This window comes from Ctenopharyngodon idella, chromosome 16 (assembly GCF_019924925.1).
Source record: "Ctenopharyngodon idella isolate HZGC_01 chromosome 16, HZGC01, whole genome shotgun sequence".
Classification (NCBI taxonomy): domain Eukaryota; kingdom Metazoa; phylum Chordata; class Actinopteri; order Cypriniformes; family Xenocyprididae; genus Ctenopharyngodon; species Ctenopharyngodon idella.
The window spans coordinates 16,517,552-16,537,815 of record NC_067235.1 but is presented as its reverse complement, the minus strand read 5'-3'; the positions used below and the strand labels follow the sequence as shown (position 1 = coordinate 16,537,815).

The following is a 20,264-nucleotide window of genomic DNA, read 5'->3' as shown; positions in this document are numbered from 1 at the left end:
CTTGGGCAACCACGGCGGGTCAGGTGGCTTGGGCAACCACGGCGGGTCAGGTGGCTTGGGCAACCACGGCGGGTCAGGTGGCTTGGGCAACCACGGCGGGTCAGGTGGCTTGGGCAACCACGGCGGGTCAGGTGGCTTGGGCAACCACGGCGGGTCAGGTGGCTTGGGCAACCACGGCAGGTCAGGTGGCTTGGGCAACCACGGCAGGTCAGGTGGCTTGGGCAACCACGGCAGGTCAGGTGGCTTAGGCGGCCACGGTAGGTCAGGTGGCTTGGGCGCCCACGGCGGGTCAGGTGGCTTGGGCAACCACGGCGGGTCAGGTGGCTTGGGCAACCACGGCGGGTCAGGTGGCTTGGGCAACCACGGCGGGTCAGGTGGCTTGGGCGCCCACGGCGGGTCAGGTGGCTTGGGCAACCACGGCGGGTCAGGTGGCTTGGGCAACCACGGCGGGTCAGGTGGCTTGGGCAACCACGGCGGGTCAGGTGGCTTGGGCAACCACGGCGGGTCAGGTGGCTTGGGCAACCACGGCGGGTCAGGTGGCTTGGGCAACCACGGCGGGTCAGGTGGCTTGGGCGCCCACGGCGGGTCAGGTGGCTTGGGCAACCACGGCGGGTCAGGTGGCTTGGGCAACCACGGCGGGTCAGGTGGCTTGGGCAACCACGGCGGGTCAGGTGGCTTGGGCAACCACGGCGGGTCAGGTGGCTTGGGCAACCACGGCGGGTCAGGTGGCTTGGGCAACCACGGCGGGTCAGGTGGCTTGGGCAACCACGGCGGGTCAGGTGGCTTGGGCAACCACGGCAGGTCAGGTGGCTTGGGCAACCACGGCAGGTCAGGTGGCTTAGGCGGCCACGGTAGGTCAGGTGGCTCGGGCGACCACGGCAGGTCAGGGTCCGTAGCTGGCCACAGCAGTTCACAGGCGGTTGAAGGCCGTGGGCGTGTAAGGTCCCCACCCGCAAGCTCAAGCAATTCGGAGGCCGCTGATGATCGCGGCCGTGCAGGGTCCCCACCCACAAGCTCCCCACCCTCAGGTATATGGCCCCCCCAAAAAAAGTTCTTGGGGAATTCAACGGAGGCCGTGGCGGTTTCGTGGGTAAGGAGCTCAAGCGACGCCGGTAGGGCAGAAAGCTTGGGTGGCGCCGGCAGGGCAGACCAAGGGGGCTCCGTGACCATATCAGGGAGAGCGGGCTGCTTGGTGACGGCCTTCGCGGGTGAATCAGGGAGAGCAGGCTGCTCTGGGACGGCAGCGGGCTGCTCTGGGACGGCAGCGGGCTGCTCTGGGACGGCAGCGGGCTGCTCTGGGACGGCAGCGGGCTGACAGACTGGTCCAGGGTCGAAAGAGCTTGAGTGCGACCTCCAGGCACGCAGGACCGCCAACACGTAGAAGGTGAAGACAGCCCTCTTGGCCATGACAGGACTGACAGGAAGAGCATGCAGGGTTGGAGCGGACTCCCGGGCTGGAGCGGGCTCTGGAGCGGACTCACTGGCTGGGACGACCCCTATGTTCACAGACACTGGATGGGTGGCTATCTTGCCCGTGGGCACTGGCAAAGCGGCCATCTTGTCCATAGCATCCAGAGAGTTTGAGTGCGTAGCAACCGGCGAGCTTGAGGGCGTCGCAACCGGCGAGCTTGAGGGCGTCGCAACCGGCGAGCTTGAGGGCGTCGCAACCGGCGAGCTTGAGGGCGTCGCAACCGGCGAGCTTGAGGGCGTCGCAACCGGCGAGCTTGAGGGCGTCGCAACCGACGAGCTTGAGGGCGTAGCGGCCAGTGGGCTTGAGTGCGAAGCGGCCGGCGGAGGCTTAGGAATGCCAGCCGCTCGTGCTGAAGTCAGCGGTGGATCAGCCACACTGGAACGCAACCCACACAGCTCCCAAACAGATCCAGAGACGTGATGTAGATCTAGAAGATCAGTGGAGATGGGACGTGACTCGGGAAGTTTAACTTGGTCTTGACTTGGCATTGTAGTAGTGGTGGCCGCCATTTTGTGAGTGTCATCTGGCGCGGCAGCCATTACACGACCAGACGAGGTGTCGCATTCCTCCGCGACACCCACAGTAAAGGGAGAGCCCACATTCAATAAAGCATAATCCAGAAACTGACTTAGAGATGAACGGGGTCCCTCACGAATGAGTTGTTTTTTAAGTGGCTGGTTAACACCCTCACAGAAAAAGTCTATGAGCACGCAGTCCGGCAGATCTGACCAATAAGCAATGTTCAAATATTCCGTGATATAATCCTTTATCGATCGTGTGCCCTGCGTGAGTCCTAATAACAATTGTGCAATGTTCCTACCGGGCCATTGTTCTTCAGGAAAGCCGCTGGATCCATGTGTCGGCAAAGTCTTCTGTAATGATGGGTCGGCAGAGCGGGGATCCATTTGCAAGCTTTATTAAGAACAGTATTTACACAGGTAGACAGGGGCAAAGGCAGGAACATAAACAGGGACAGGCAATGGTCGAGGCAGGCGGCAGACAAACAGTATCGGGTCACAGGCAGAGATCAGGGCAGGCGGCAAACAAACACAGTCCAGTACACAGGCAAGGTTCAGGGCAGGCAGCAGAGAATCACAAAGAATAAACAATCCAAACGGAAACCAGGAAACAGTCCACAAGAAAACGCTCAGTAATGATCACCACAGCAAATCAAGACTTCGCCCTGAGGTGGTGTGTGTGTAAGTCCTTTATAGTCCAGGTAGTGTGCTAAGCTGTATGTGGCAACTGGTGATTGGTGTGGAGTGTGCATGTGATTGGCAAGGAGGATTATGGGAAATGGAGTCCAGGAACTGACAGGAACAGACAGTGATCGTGACAGACATGATATGGTTAGATTCAGATGGTAAATATCATATATCAAATTGTGTATCCACCTTAGAGATAATACCCATATTTATAACGAAGCAATCATATTTAAAAATATGATATTAATCATATCATAATAAAATATCACTTATTGTTACTACTGTAAATCTATATTAGTAAATATTATGGGATCTCCTCCAATGCTTTCAGAATCTTTACTTTTTAATATAATTTTGTTTCTGTATTTTTAAAATATATTTTTATATCAACATTTTTTAATGACAGTAGCCTATATTTATGGAACAGAAAATGTTCAATAAAAATAAACAGAAAATAGTATAAACTTTGCTCAAGTGATTCTTTTGAACAAGTATTAACCTAGACATTATTAAAAACATATTATTTTAGCTAAAGTATTTGTATCAATACTGTATGCCTTTTACCCCATGCTGGGGAGCCTTTTACCCTGTGTGTGGGGTAAAAGGCCCCCTCGCCACCTCATACATTTATAAGATTTTTAAACAAAATAAACTACTTTTATGAATTATTTTCACACAAAATCTGTTTCTCCATCAATGTTCAATACAAACATATATTTTTTTTCTGCAATCATACACTTTGAGAGTAGTGAAAAGCACATTTTTCTTAAGGTGTGCCTTTAGCCCCGTTGTACCCTACCGCTAAAGGTACAATTTAAAAACCCCTTTTTTTCCCTGTGTGAATAAACTACCAAGGATGCTGTTGTTATATCACCATGGGTGAGTTGCAACAGTACATATCATTAAAAAAAAATCTTATCATTTCATTTTTTCTACAACTGGTTTTAAAATAGGTAACACAACTGATATCAAAACTCCTGTTCTCCCCTACATAAAAATATGTTTGTAGATATTTTTAGATTTTGTATATGTTTTTTAAGCCTCTGAATTTTATGAGGTTCTGAATATTATTCTTTTGTATGTGCAAAACGAGGGGGGCAATAAACTGTCCAGGGGGCCCAGAAAAGTAGCCACTTCTGTATAATGTAAAATAAATTATAGCTTATACTAATCCACCCAATGTAGCGAGATCGAATCAGAATCATTTCTTAACCTTAATAAAGCTAGTTATTTTAGGTGTTACATGACTGAAGTGATTATTGCTCATCCACGATTAAGACATAACTGGTGGCGCAGTGAGTTCTAAACTCTATAACAGCCTTTTATCATTAACTGTAAACTGATGTAAATAGATAGTTCAGATGATTTGAACTGCTGCTCCTGACAGATGAGACCTCGATCATGATGGTTTATTATCATTTATAATGGATGCTGTGGATATTGTTGTGTTTTGGTGAGACTTTTTAGCAATTAAATAATTCTGTGTGTTGAATTTCTATAAAAAAAATCCTATTTTATTTATGTACATTTAGAAAAATGCCTGCCATTTACTAAAGCTGTTCTTTGTTGTTACTACGACTAAAAATAACTACAGTAGTTAAAGTAGTTAAGTAATTTAAGTGCAAATATAAAAATAAATGTAGAATTCTTTTTCTTTTTCTGTTAGGACAATATTTAGGTCAAGATCTGCAGATCCCTGAGCCGCCTAATAAAACAGAAGGAGACATTGTGGTGTTCGCTCCTGATAACCCCCCACCCTCCACATCGATTTTTATAACTCAATGGTTTTTTGCTACAACACCTATAATTACAGTAGTGTCTGGTGTAGCTACAGTAACCCCCGCATATGAAGGCAGAGTCAGTTTTGACAACAACACTCTCGCTCTGACGCTGCTGAGTGATTCTGGAATATATGGACTGACTGTAATAACTAGTGCTGGAGGGGCACTTACAGGAGAAACTTCACTACAAGTGTTCGGTGAGTGAGTTGCTAAAACTTGGTTCAGTATTTGAGCATAGCTAGGCTTTATAGGTCTAATAGGTGATGATAAAAAAAGGGTATTTAATAATTATGTGAATTATTTGGTTGGTTTCTTTTGATATGCTGTAAAATAAACTAGAATTGTAGATGAGGGAAACATTACATTATGTTGAAGCGGCGAGCAGAAACTAATGAATGATAAATTAGATATGCACGTGCCTGCTTTTACTCTAAGCTGGTTGTTTCTAGTGTTGTAAACCAGACATGCACACATGGATGTTGGGGTCGACTTTTATTAAAATATTGTTTGAATTTTGTTGTTATTATATGAATGCATTAAGACAGTCTCGAAACTTTTACTTTCACCATTTACACTTTTTAGGCCATGGATTTTTTATGGTTAGACCATCAAACAAAACCCATCTCAGTATTAATCATTAAATGATTTAGATAGATTTTCACACAAATCATGACTTTCCCTTAATTGTGGCATCATTTCAATCACGACAGTTTTGCCCTTAATAAAAGGGTGTTTTTAATCTGAGGGTCATACTAAAGGGGACTCGTATAGGCTTTAAAACACATGTTCAAGCATAAATAAACATTCCTGTTATTGTTGATGGACCTTCATTACTTCCCTGGATCACACTGAATTGAATTTCATTTATTGCTCACTAAATGTGAAAGACTAATTCTAGATCCAGTGTCTTTTTTCTTTCTCTCTCAAAAAGAACCTTATGTCAGGCTTATTGGTCCAGAGGACCCATTAATAGAGGGCGACTCATCTGCTAACATCATCTCTGAGGGAACTGGCATCATCACCTCTGTGCAGTGGATGAAAGATAACAGTCCTCTGTCTCCTAGCAACAGCATCATCTTCTCACCTGATAACAGATCAGTGTCCATCAGTCCAGTGCAGAGATCAGACAGTGGGAAATATCAGTGTACATATACAAACCCTGTCAGCTCTGGGACGGCAACATACAGCCTGATCATCAACTGTGAGTGTTAAACATTTAAACATCAAGATGATTTGAGCTCAAAATTGATGAAATATAGACATAGTTCAGTGCTCAGTTTGTTCCTCTAACAGTGAGTCTCTTGTGTTTGTTCTAGATGGACCAGAAGATGTTTCTATTAAGGGTCCGGATGTGGTGGATTTAGGGGTTCGTGTGTCTCTGTCTTGCTCTGCAAATTCTGAACCTTCTGCCTCATTCAGATGGACGTTTAATGGAACAGACACCGGTGTGACCACAGACACATTCACTATAGATGAGACTGACTTCACACACAGTGGAGATTACGACTGCACTGCCTGGAATAGTGTCACAAACAGAAGTGCCTCACAAAGACATGCTTTACTAGTTAAAGGTAAAAAGATAAAACTAACTTGAAATGTGTTCTCAATTTTTGATAACCAATGCTTTGAACTTAACGCTGCCTACACGCGCTATTGGAAATTTCCTTCTTCCCACTTCTGAAGTTTTAATTACGAGCTCCTCGCATTCGTGTGTTTTGTTGTCAGAAAGAACAGGAGTCACGGAGGACACCAGGTTTATTTTGTTTTAATTTAATTTATTTTATTTTGACTGACTGTAACAACTAGTGCTGAAGAAGCACTTACAGGGAAAAACTGCACTACAAGGGTTCGGTGAGCGTGTTGCTAAAACAAATAGTTACAATGGTAACATAGTATAAATCTAAATAAATGGGAGCTGGGTAGGTAAATTTTTTCTTGAAGTTGAGTGAAGGATGCAAAATTGTTGTCTATGTATATAGTTGGCCAACTGTAGCTAGGCCATGTTCCCTCCAAATATTAAAGGCCCCACCCATCAAGGAAGGTGGGAATGACACATTGCAAAAAATGGACGATAGTACAAGGGTCTTTAAGGTCTAATGTGAGACATATTAATCAACTGATAACAAATCCTTAGAGAATGTTTAAAAGGGTCATGAACTGCATTTTTATTATTATTTCATTTCCTGAGGTGAACTTATAATGTTAGTATGATTTATGGTCCAGAAAAAAATAGTCAATACGAGAATATGTCTGGACAACATGAGAAAAAAATAATAATTCCTTTCAGAAGGATACAAATGACAGAATGCATCACATATACCATACTTTTGCATAAATGTATAGATAACTGAGGCACATTTTGATAGAGTTATGATCATTTTAGAAGATCTATCAAGAATGGGGGACATAATGCAGTTAAAATCCCCAGCCAAGATTAGTGGGTGCGAATGGATATTAAGAATACAGGACCAAAAAAACAAAAAGGACACAAAAGTTGGATCATCATAATTAGGAGCATAAACATTTGAGTCAAGGAGGTCAAAAAAAAGTGTTCCTGGTACAATAATGTATTTTCCTTTATGATCTACAATATCAGAGACTACAAATGGAACAGATTTGTGCAGTAAGATTGCACAGCCTCTAGATTTAAAGTGAAATATGTAATGATCCCTTTTTAATCTGAAGTGGTCTGCAGAACAAACATGCTTTTCTTGAAAAAAAAAAAAAAAAAAAAAAAAAAAGTCTTCACATGATTTAAGACTCAGTTGTGTTTAAAAGGATTATTGCCAGCGTTGCAGTTCCAGCTAACATATCTCAGAGACTTTGCCATGTGAGTGTATTTAATGAAGGAGACATACAATATGTAAGAAAATGGTGCAAAACAAACAAAATACAAAAAACAACAAAAAGATGACATCCAAACAAAACCAAAAACACGCATATAAACATATCCACGAGAGAAAAGCATCCTAAAATGAACACCGTGAAGAATGAATGAACTTAGAAATAAACTCAACTTTGAAACAGCAGCACGAACCTTCCCTCCCATCCCACCCCTTCTGCCCTTACCCACTTCCCACCTCTGAACCAAGCTGTCACTACCCTTGACGAAGTGTACACCACCCTGGGTTAACACCAAACAAAACGTGCGAGTCACTTTAAACAAAACTCTAATGTGACTCTACAAACCATGTACTAGGTCGTGGTACAACCAAAATATGAAACTGAAATTTTACATATGTGAAAATCATACTTATTGAAGTTACTATCAAATGCTATCAAATATTGATAAGAATATTGATAATTCTGCATGCACTGTACATAAAAGGTTGTATGTTTTAGATGTTGTCAATACACATATTCTACATTTCAGTGTTTATTATGTATTATGTTTGAACTGAACTAACAGACATGATCCACAGGTCCAGCTGAAGGCAGTATGACTGTTGGATCATTATTTAGAGGTATGCATGTTTATTTTATGCTGATAATTATGAACTGCTGAAAATGTCAGTGAATTTGTAAATGGTTTGTAAATAATTGCTCATTGTTTTATATCATTGATTTCATCTATAAAGTCATTTACAGTTTTAATGATTCATTCTCTCTGTTCTCTCTATCATCTGTCCACACATCTTTCCTGTAGAGATTGTGATTATTGTTAAGACTGCAGCATTTGCTGCTCCTACTGTGATTCTTCTTCAGATCATCTGTGCAAGAAGAGCTGGTGAGTTTTGAGCGACACAGAATCTGATGATTCACATTGATCTGTAAAAGTCTTCAAACATAGTAAAAGCATGGTAAAAAGAGGTCAGAACATTGTATTTAATTATTTTGTAGGAAGGAAAGACTCACACCGCCCAGAGGACATAGAGATGCCTACTACAGTATTAGAATAAAACACACTCTGCAAATAAAAGGCAAGATTTATCTTCATGGTTGTGGATATTATAATTTTCCAGTGCTCCATATTGTATAGACTGATTTTAATATGATATTAAATACAGTGATCAACAACGCAAGACCTTAATCACTTAATAAGTACCTTAATAAACATGAATGTTTATTTCCAGACAGAAATCATAATATAAATACAATATAAATACCAATTTCACTTTTCTAACTTCATCTAATCTTTAAACTTTTTACAGAAGGCTTAACATTTTGTAATGGTTAATTTTGATGATGCTACACAAGTCTGTTAATTATCATGGCAAACTGAATGTACAGATGGATTTTGATGGGTTTTTCTTTTTCTCTGAGCATTTCAATGCAAACACAAATCCTAATGTTGTCTACTGACCCTAAATAAGAAAATGTATAAATGATTGTCTTCCCCACCCTCAACATGCTTCAACATGTTTTTGTCATGTATGCATAAATATAATTTCACAATTTGCAAACTTTTTTTGGTCTTCAAATATGTGCTTATTTTAATTTTATTTAACAGTCAAAAATATAAAAGAGGGAGTTATTTAACCTTGATATTGGGTTAATATCCAATAAAATAAAAGAGAGAATATAGTATTTATTATTTTCATACACTAGAAGCCATTAGAGAAAAAGAATAAATAAGAAATGTTAATCAAACAACAACATTCACAAGAAAAAATTAAAACCACTCATATCTCTTGGCTGGATAACTTTGGATAAGCTTAAATAAGCCATCTAAAACTGAAAATTAATACAAGGATACCTTTTTTTTTTTAAAAAGAGGAAGAAATCTCACAGAAACCCATTTCTGATTCAAACTCAGACATCACAGCCTATAATAATTATTCAGTTACTTGCATGCAATTGAGGAATTCATTTAAATAATTAATGTTTCTCCTTGTACCTGTTCATGTTGTCATTATTGCAGTGATTGAATCACACAAACTTCAAGAAGCTACATTTAAATTTTGGTTCATGCCCTCATGATGCATCATTTAGCAGATACAGTTGGAAATCACAAAACTTTTTTGTTATAATCTGATCATTGATGACCAAGATATTTCACTTGGTCTGATATCAGAGCTGTTTAGTAACAATATCATGTCTACAACAATTTGCAGCTATAGCTTGCAAGTGTTTGCCAGTGTTAAACTCACATGAGTAGATAGTGCGAGGGTCACTATTCGTTCCATCCAGATAAAGTCCTGGCACCAGACTGAGACAGCAAGACTGTTTTGAGCTGTAGTTTATCTGGACCAATCAAGACATGCTGTCAGTGTTATAGAACGACACCTGCTTTCTTTCACAGTCCAGATACAATCCTATTTTCTGTGGTTTGTCTTGAGTATTTAATGAAGTGTCCTTTCCATCACAGGACAGAACGTATCCTTTATTGTGTTTAAGATGGAGCAGGATCTCACTCTCAGCTGACTTTGTTGTCTGTTTTTCTGAACCCCTCTTATAGTTTTTTTTTTTCAACTGCGTACACACAAAATCCTTACTTTTCACACAATTTCTGAAACCTGACACTCAAAAATCAGAACCACACACCAAATCAGCAAAACCATACACTAATTCTCGGCCTTTGACTCAGTTTTCAATTTCATTTACATTGAGATGTGTTTGTGATATTTTTTTGAATGCAGTGCTTCATTTTTTTTTTTAAAAAAACTTTACACACAAATCGAAGAATTGCACACACAAAATGCAAAATGCCTCACTTTTGCATTTTGTGTGTGCAATTCTTCGAGTTGTGTGTAAAGTTTTTTTTTTTTTAAAAAAGGCAAAGTTTTGAAAATGTGTGTAAGCAGTTGAAAAAAAAATGTATTAATGATGTTCAAAATGCAACGGATGAAATATATATATTTTGTATACCGATTTCCAATTAGTCATATCTTTGCTGCGCGAGTGATCGTGACAATTGTGTATTTAAAATACATTTAGTTTATTAATACTATTCCCTATTTCATTTATATATGACTGTCAAATATGCATCACATTCATTTATTATTTTGTAGATTGTATGTGTTAAAACTGAAATTTTATATAATCAATTCAAATATAAATCTTGAATTTAGGCCAGGGAGCAGATGCTTTCTGAATTTGACTTCTGCCAGTCTATGCCTCATATGAGTCTGCATTGTCAGCAGCAGGATTTGTTTTATTTAAGGAGAAAATGAGAAAACATAAACTGTTTAGGTTATGTTGATTAACACTCCTTAGCATGTTCTTAAAATCCTAAAAGGCTCAAGGCAGTCTGTTCCAAAGACATTCTGTGATCACAGGAAGCTACAGACAGAGGAGGAGCTGATAATGTTTAACGAATAGGAAGAAAATGGCTGAAAAGTGTCATTTGTTTCTTCTGGGACTGATAATCGTCTGCTCATTTCTCACCCAGTAAACACATTTCTACACACTTTATAAGACATCTGCGAAAAAAATTATATTTAAATATACATTTACATACATATAAAAAATGTTTAAATTGAGCTGATCTAGAATGAAATCTGCAAGTTTGAACATGCTTAGTTTATTCTTCCTGACACTGATGTCATGATCTCAAAGTCATTGTGACATTTGTAAATAATCTTTTATTCCTGAATGTGCATGAAAATCTGTAGCAAAATTCCATTCATTTTTGTGATTTGAACAACTCTATATAAGATATGTTTTTGCTGAAGTTTGGTTTATTATGGATAATGTGTTGTCTGACAAAAGCAAAAAACAAGAGTGTTTGACTGCAGTCTTCTGATCTGTGTGGGTATATTTATGTATTTACAGCTTTTTTCAACTGCGTACACACAAAATTTACTTGTCACACAATTTCTGAAACCTGACACTCAAACACTAGAACCACAGACAACCATACAGTAATTCTCAGCCTTCGACTCAGTTTTCAATTTCATAAAACCCTTTTTTCAAAACACAACACACAATTCTCTATGTAACACACAAAAATCTAACAGGAAATATCTCGATTTCCTTTTTCAAACACAACCATTGTTTCTGTCCAACTACACACGGTTGATGTATTTCTTTTCTTTCGTACTGTGTAATACTGTATTCACAACCACAAACGCTTACAGTAAAAAAATAAATAGTTTGGTTTCAATCTTTTTGTGTTTACCATGAATTTTTCAACATCTCTCTGCCAATTACTCTCACTCTTGTACAGAAATGTACATAGGAGCTCATGAAAGAAGAGCTTTAGGTTTTGAATATCTGTGAGTATATGATATATCCAAAAAATAGAATATTATGGCTAAGGTGTTTGCAGCGTAAGACAAATGTTTGCTTTTGAGATGTTTGTGATATTTTGAATGCAGTGCTTCATTTTGCAAGAGGTGTGAGGCATTTTGCATTTTGTGTGTTTACACACAAATTCTTGGATTTGTGTGTAAAGTTTAAAAAAAAAGAGGCAAAGTTTTGAAAATGTGTGTAAACAGTTGAAAAAAACTGTAAAATGTTTCTTTTATAAATCATCAATGTGGCTCAGTGAGAAGCACTGTTGCCTCACAGCAAGAAGGTCCCTGGTTTACATGTTCTCACTGTGTCATTGTGGGTTTTCCCACAATCCAAAGACATGCAATATAGGTCATTTGGAGAGACAAAATTGTCTTTGGATGGATGGATGGATGGATGGATGGATGAATGGATAATATCATTCAGGTGTGCTGTGTTTCAGGTACCAGTGGAGTGGATGAGAATTATGTGTTCTGCAGTTCTGGTGAAAATGTCTGTCTGCATGTAATAATGCTCTTTCTGACTGCACATCAACTACATGGACATAAATTATAATAAATAATAATAATAATAAATACAAACATTCACAGACCGATGAACTGATTGCTTGAGGGATAAAGAAGAAACACACAGAGAGACATGAGAGACTGGGTCTGGGGTCTGACTGCTCTCTGAACATCGAGAAAGTCACAAAAGAAGATCATGGAATTTACATCTGCCAACAGTATATGAATGGACAACAACAACCAATTCACATGTTTATCTGCATGTTCTTCATGGTAATTTTACAATTACTCAGTTTAAAACAGGGCAAATTCTTCCTTTAAACTCACATGTGTAATGAAAAAGTGAAGCCTATTGTGTGATTTCTGTCCTTGTTTGTCTCTTCATCATCCTCACGGACTGAAATCAGACCAGGCAGCTCTGTGACTCTCTCCTGTCAGTTATATTATTATGGAGTCTCTTGTGATACTTTGGTCCATACTGAGGGAATTGAGCTGATCTGGGTGAATCAGGCTGGTGATAGTGTGTTGACAGACTCCAGATATCAGATATCATTCTCCTCAACACACTGTATCAGCAATCTGACTACAAAACTCATGAATGAAGATCTCAACAGAGAGTGGAGATGTCTGGTTACTCAGAGAAATCAAGTGAAGACCTCAGCCACATATATTGTCAAGTTTTCGGGTAAGAAATCTTATTAATCAATCTTATAAGAGTCTCTGTTAGACAAGCATAATGCGAATGTTATCTTGTGTGTTAGCTAATTATTAAAATATGATTGTCATATATTTTCTAGTATGATGCATCTGAACTAACACTCATCCTGTACAGCTCAAGATGATCCGATGACACCAGTGATTCCAGTCCACACCACAAACTCTGAGGAGCCCTCGACTAGAATCACATCAAAATGGCCAACACAAGGTAATCACTTTCTTTCTCACATCAGTGGTTTGCAATTGCTCTCACAGTTTTGTTGTAAAAGCAGTCTTTAAATAGAACTGATTTCTCTCTGTTTCTCTTAAAGCTTAAAGAGACACAGCAGAAAACATGTCAAAGAGAGTAATGTGAGTAGATACTGTATGTTTATCAGTGTGCAGAGACACTTCTAATCGGAGAAAATGACCAGGAGAGTTTATATAACAAACATTTTTTCTTTGGAAATCACAGAATTGGATACCAAGAGTTGTATTTTTTTCACACATAAATATATAACTCTTAAATATACAGGTGCTGGTCATATAATTAGAATATCATCAAAAAGTTGATTTATTTCACTAATTCCGTTCAAAAAGTGAAACTTGTATATTATATCCATTCATTACACACAGACTGATATATTTCAAATGTTTATTTCTTTTAATTTTGATGATTATAACTGACAACAAAGAAAATCCCAAATTCAGTATCTCAGAAAATTAGAATATTACTTAAGACCAATACAAAGAAAGGATTTTTAGAAATCTTGGCCAACTGAAAAGTATGAACATGAAAAGTATGAGCATGTACAGCACTCAATACTTAGTTGGGGCTCCTTTTGCCTGAATTACTGCAGCAATGCGGCGTGGCATGGAGTCGATCAGTCTGTGGCACTGCTTAGGTGTTATAAGAGCCCAGGTTGCTCTGATAGTGGCCTTCAGCTCTTCTGCATTGTTGGGTCTGGCATATCGCATCTTCCTCTTCACAATACCCCATAGATTTTCTATGGGGTTAAGGTCAGGCGAGTTTGCTGGCCAATTAAGAACAGGGATACCATGGTCCTTAAACCAGGTACTGGTAGCTTTGGCACTGTGTGCAGGTGCCAAGTCCTTTTGGAAAATTAAATCTGCATCTCCATAAAGTTGGTCAGCAGCAGGAAGCATGAAGTGCTCTAAAACTTCCTGGTATACGGCTGCGTTGACCTTGGACCTCAGAAAACACAGTGGACCAACACCAGCAGATGACATGGCACCCCAAACCATCACTGACTGTGGAAACTTTACACTGGACCTCAAGCAACGTGGACTGTGTGCCTCTCCTCTCTTCCTCCAGACTCTGGGACCCTGATTTCCAAAGGAAATGCAAAATTTACTTTCATCAGAGAACATAACTTTGGACCACTCAGCAGCAGTCCAGTCCTTTTTGTCTTTAGCCCAGGCGAGACGCTTCTGACGCTGTCTGTTGTTCAAGAGTGGCTTGACACAAGGAATGCGACAGCTGAAACCCATGTCTTGCATACGTCTGTGCGTAGTGGTTCTTGAAGCACTGACTCCAGCTGCAGTCCACTCTTTGTTAATCTCCCCCACATTTTTGAATGGGTTTTGTTTCACAGTCCTTTCCAGGGTGCTGTTATCCCTATTGCTTGTACACTTTTTTCTACCACATCTTTTCCTTCCCTTCACCTCTCTATTAATGTGCTTGGACACAGAGCTCTGTGAACAGCCAGCCTCTTTTGCAATGACCTTTTGTGTCTTGCCCTCCTTGTGCAAGGTGTCAATGGTTGTCTTTTGGACAACTGTCAAGTCAGCAGTCTTCCCCATGATTGTGTAGCCTACAGAACTAGACTGAGAGACCATTTTTCACCTTTGCAGGTGTTTTGAGTTAATTAGCTGATTAGAGTGTGGCACCAGTTGTCTTCAATATTGAACCTTTTCACAATATTCTAATTTTCTGAGATACTGAATTTGGGATTTTCCTTAGTTGTCAGTTATAATCATCAAAATTAAAAGAAATAAACATTTGAAATATATCAGTCTGTGTGTAATGAATGAATATAATATACAAGTTTCACTTTTTGAATGGAATTAGTGAAATAAATCAACTTTTTGATGATATTCTAATTATATGACCAGCACCTGTATAGTAGTCAACATTTGAAATGGATCAAAACCTTTCATCAAAGTTGTCCTAAAACCTTCTTCTTAGGACAACTTAGTTCTTAGGACAACTTTGATGAACTTTTTTGATCCACTTCAAATGTTGACTACTGTATATATTTTTTCCAGATACTCTTTCTAGAAATTACCATATGGGCACAAACGCTTTGGCTAGTGCTGAGAAGAGAATTGGGCAGTAAAAATGTTTGCAGCTTTGAGATTCATGCTTGTTTAACAACTTGGTTATAATTGTTGAGACTCGATATCAGATCAAACAATTTTTGTAAGCATTCATTCACTCTTTCAACCTCTGAACTGATATTAATATATAAATCTATCAAAACATTATAACTCTTTTGTGTGTAAATGATATAAATGTATATACATTTAGATATAAATGTAGAGAAAATTTGTGAAGAATGAATCTGTATTAAAGTCTTGTCAATATACCATTGTCACCTGCTGTTCATTTTCTTTGCTTTTGTTTGCATGGATTATTAATTAATAATATTTAGTTAATAATATTAATTGTTTACCACTTATTTCAATTTTGAATGCATTTCCTTGGTACTTGGAGAGGGAGAGATCATTATTTTCTGTACATTAGACATCAACATTGTGATTATAAGATACTCAAGACTTTTTGAAAGTGACCACTATGTGTCGCTATGTTTCCAAACTGTTTAGTGTTTTCCCCTGATGTTTGGTCAGTTTTTGGCCATGTATTGTTGGCATAATCATGCTATATTGTGGTGAGTTCTGAGTTTTCTTGTTTGTAGCCTATGTACTGTAGGACTGTAATAGTTGTAAGTATAATTTTTTAGCTAAAATAAAGACATTTTTGTCATTCGAAGACCTGGAGTCTGTAGTACACAGTTTTATTTCATCCAGACTTGACTATTGTAATGTACTTTATCTGGGTGTTTCACAGTCCCTACTATCACTCATCCAACTTTCCAGAATGCTGCTCCTAGGCTTCTGACTGGTACTAAGAAAAGGGAAAGTATTACACCAGTGGCCTCTCTTCACTGGGTTCCAGTCTGAACAGGTGGATTTAGCCTCCTATCCCCTTCAAATATGGAATCATAGTTTTCTTAAATCTATTTTATCTATTCTGGTATTAATGTTACAAGCAATGTCTGTATTCGGTATCTGAGAAGTGACTGAGGGTCTGACCCATGTCAGGAATGCAGTAACAGTGTTTGTGATTCATTCAGCCCGGCATCCAGAGAATAAATATGTACTTGCTTTGTAATGAATTAATTCGATCATGCAATCAAATTAATCAAGAGTTCTAGAGTTTGATGTTTTGCTTTTATTCATTTTTATTTTGATGTTCAGCTGTGCATTAAATTCAATAATACACCACATGTCTAACAGATATGCATATTTGCCATTTGTAACTCTTTAGGTTTTACAGCAGCATATATTACCAAATGTGACAATGAATCAATAGTAGAAGTTTAGCACAAGTTTGCTCTGTGTGAATGTGTTGTTCTGTTCCAGTGATGTGCTGTCATGCAGTGTTGAAGGGAAAGGATATCTTCCTTGTTCTGTCTATGGTGTGTTTGTAGGGTTGTTTAGGAGCCACCCAGATGAGAAATGCCCTCGTGGGATTTCTAACTCACCTTTGACCCTTGAGATAGCTGCTTACGCATGAGAAATGAACTGTCACAGATATTGTCTTTAAATAAGCAAGAACCAAACACTGTGTTCAGATGTTGCTGGAATTATCTTTACTGTTAATCAGATAATCAGCTCCTGTAGAAATGTCATCAATTTATCTTCCATATCAGTTATTATTATTATTATTATTATTTTGTGTGTTCTATGGGTGTTTACACAACAACGATGTACTAAAAATGGAAAAAATTCTCCTTTTTACAGACGGCAACATGAATCCCCTTTCACAAGGATCTGCACAAAGGATTAAAAATGCTGTATTATTCATGCCAGGCCAGTAGTTGGCGATGTCACTTTGTAAAGAAACACAGCGTGCCTATCCACAGGGTTCCTACGCCCCATGAGGCCTTGCATCAAAAGTGGGACCGTCTTCCGGTTTTGAAGTAAACAAGCGGGACATGACAGTCATTCAGGATTTAGCAATCCAAACTTACGAACGTTTGGCCTTTACTTAAAGACTTAAGATTCCAACATCAATATTTGAACAATGTTTTACAATAAAAAATGTTACAGTAACAGTTATTTATAAATTTGTGTCAGGAGTGCACATCAATCATGCCGAATCTAACTGATATTTATATTCACATAAAAAGAGAACACATACCTTTTCATTTGGACCTGCTTCCATTTATTTACGATCACAAGAATGCACAAAACAACTCCACTAAGGCTTTTAAATCCAAAGGCTTACACATTTATAAATACATTGATAAAATATCATATGTTTACGTCACATTTCTGAGCATTTCTATTAATTTTCCTCGAAATTATGCGATGATTGCAATCCGAGGACATTTGAGCAATCGCTCCCGTCTATCTATACTGTTATCCTTTCAGCCAGTCATGTCAATGAACGGCCAAAACTCATAAAAAGTTTTCCATTTTTAGTTGAAAACAGTGTTGTGTTAGTTAGTTCAAGGCTGGATCCTCTTACTTATTTATTTATTTTTTTTAACGGCCTTTTTTTAAGTGTGGAGAACAGTCTTCAGTAAACTTTGTCAACTAACGGAACTTCAAATTTTAGGTTTTTTACATGAGCATACATGGCTTGACTCCTCAATATATCTCTGATTTTCACTCCTATCATCAAATATAAACTCTTCTACACTCAAGTTACAGTTACAGTTGACTGTTCCCAGGTCACGTCTCAACTTGACAGGTAGCCAAGCTTTTTCAGTAACTGCTCCACAGCTCTGGAATAATTTGCTATTGTATAGTAAGTCTGTCACTACATGGTTTTAAATCACTTCTTGAAACTAAGCAGGTGTAGTTATATTACTTTTATTGTACATTGTGATTGTGTTTTATATTTTGTTTTACCCTCAATGTTCTCTGTTTTAGCCTTGATGTTGTAGAGCACTTTGGCCAACAGCTGTTGTTTTTAAATGTACTTTATAAATAAATGTGACTGACTGACTGATTATTTATATTATTATTTACTGAGAGACTTGATTCTGTACTGATTCTGCTGTTCTGACCTTTAGTCATTCATGCAGTAATGACAGTGAGAGCAGATTAGGGCCTGAACCAGGATGTGGGCAGATCCATCACCCAAGGGAAAATTTTTGATTTTGGGTGATACTTATTTTTCTAACCTCTTCTCTATGACACCAATGTCTGATGAACATGTGATTCTGGCAGAGAACCAGCAGCACACACTTAGACACTTATATATATCTGACCTCGATACTACCACAACAATTACCTGCTGTGGAACAGAATGGTTCCATATTCATTTGAGTATTTGCAAAGTGTTTAGTTAAATTAAATTTGTTTAACTTCTGTTTATTAAACATGTTGAAAGTATGCTATCATGAACTGAAAAGATACAGAGTTTAAAGCATGCAGCAGCTTAAAGAAAGAAGAGGAACTGCGATCAGAATGTGTGAGAGTTCACAGCCATCAGTCTAAAGTTGGTTGAGCGATAACAATCACAACCCACACGCTGTTGAACCAGTGTGGTCAAACTAACAGTTCTCATACTCTTTACTAACATGTTTCCAAACCTCAACCTTGTGCTCAAAACTCTGAAAATGCTACCACTAACAGACAATAATAAAAAAAGAGCGAGAGAGAGAGAGAGAGAGAGAGAAAAAGAACAATAAATGAACAGAATTACTTTAGTTACAATACACAATTAACAAAAATAATTAAAAATAATTAAAAAATGCAGTATTATTCATGCCAGGCCAGTAATTGGTGATGTCACTTTGTAAAGAAACACTACGAGTCTATAGACTGAACACATAATGCGCATGTCATCACCATTTTCACAAATTCACATATTACTAGTTTACACTGTGGCAGTAACAGTATCATTTTCAAAAAACTTGAACGTTGAAACCAGTTTTCAAAAGTTTACATTCAGGCCCCCAAAACGTCATTGTCGTGTAAATGAACGGCCAAAATGCATAAAACGTTTTACGAATTTAGTCAAAAATGGTGCCGTGTAAATGGCCTCTTACTCCCTGGCCACAAAACAGGAGAAAAACAGAAAACATCAAAAATGGCACCCACCTCCCTACAGCTTCCAAAACAAAGAATCTCTGCTTTTATGCTGCACCACTCCTGCAGCTGAGGACAATCAGTTACCTGTCAGAGAGAATGAGTCAGAGGAGCCAAAAATGAACAGAAAAAAACAAAAAACAAAACAAGGAAAAACACACCACAGCACACCAAAACACAGTTCTTTAACAAGAATGATATACATACTTGTGATAAAGTCATTAACTCATCCATAATAATAATAAAAGAATATGTCTCTGGATCACTCAAGCACTTCAAAGCATCATCAGTTGCACTCTACATTTGCCCTTATGTTGTTAAAGTCTGGTTATTTAAGAAATACATAATAAATAATAATGAAGCATGATGCTCTTAAAATTATTGTGACAGATGAGAAGGGGAGGAGAACTTATACGTGCGTCAGCTTTTTCGACAAGAAAGGCTTCTGCATAGGATGCACCTGTGCATCCTCGCTCATAGCTCTTCTGGAAGCTTCCTCACTCATCATTCCACACCTCCTCATGGTGCAATTAGAGAACTGAGATCTGCTTCAAGATGTCTTTCTTTGATCGGTTTCCAGGTCACAGGCTGGAGGACGGAGGAGCGAGGAAACGAGGAAGCATGAATTTGAGTAGGCTATTGAGAAGCACCTCTAATGTTTCTTTTCCTTCTATGGCTGTGATATTGGTATTCTCAGTTCAGTCTACTCTCCTTGTGATTTATTTTTCAGTTTCTGAGTTAACTGTATTTTGGTATTATTTTAATAAACCTTCTGCATTTGGATCCAACTCTCTTTCGTTTCTGAGTTCGCTTTGTGACAGCATGATCTTTTCAGAGTTTTCAGTTGGGTGTGAAGTACTAACTAGAAAACAAGTGCAATACAAAAATGGTAAAAGCAATTATGGTGACTGTAAAATAATAATAACTTTCAATTTCATTAAATTTTTGGAGAAACTCCACAAAAAAAAAAAAAGATATGTTATATGTTAATTTTATGTTTTATGTTTATGTTTACATTATATGTTAATTTTAGTCCATTTAGCCCATAGAATTCTTTTTTTTTTTTTCTGTTGCTGTATCA

General features: G+C 38.6%; 1 protein-coding gene and 1 long non-coding RNA gene across 2 annotated transcripts; both read left to right on the top strand.

Moving 5' to 3' along the window:
• The first annotated feature begins 1,405 nt into the window (after positions 1-1,405).
• Positions 1,406-9,160, top strand: LOC127497472 (carcinoembryonic antigen-related cell adhesion molecule 20-like). Its single transcript, XM_051865945.1, has 7 exons — positions 1,406-1,534; positions 4,297-4,654; positions 5,389-5,658; positions 5,774-6,028; positions 7,880-7,921; positions 8,104-8,184; positions 8,298-9,160. The coding sequence occupies exons 1-7, from the start codon at positions 1,406-1,408 to the stop codon at positions 8,354-8,356; spliced, it is 1,194 nt and encodes a 397-aa protein (XP_051721905.1). The 3' UTR covers positions 8,357-9,160.
• A 3,359-nt stretch (positions 9,161-12,519) lies between these two features.
• On the top strand, positions 12,520-13,315 carry LOC127497113 (uncharacterized). The gene is made up of 3 exons (XR_007925456.1): positions 12,520-12,824; positions 12,972-13,064; positions 13,168-13,315. It is a non-coding gene; the product is annotated as an uncharacterized LOC127497113 (long non-coding RNA).
• The last annotated feature ends 6,949 nt before the right edge of the window (positions 13,316-20,264 follow it).

Bases quoted from the DNA above. Each gene is read 5' to 3' on its own strand.
- LOC127497472 (XM_051865945.1), top strand. From the start codon at position 1,406: ATGACAGGACTGACAGGAAGAGCATGCAGGGTTGGAGCGGACTCCCGG. The intron at 1,535-4,296 runs GTGGGCACTGGC...AAGTAATTTAAG, and splicing joins GATGGGTGGCTATCTTGCCC to TGCAAATATAAAAATAAATG. The intron at 6,029-7,879 runs GTAAAAAGATAA...CATGATCCACAG, and splicing joins ACATGCTTTACTAGTTAAAG to GTCCAGCTGAAGGCAGTATG.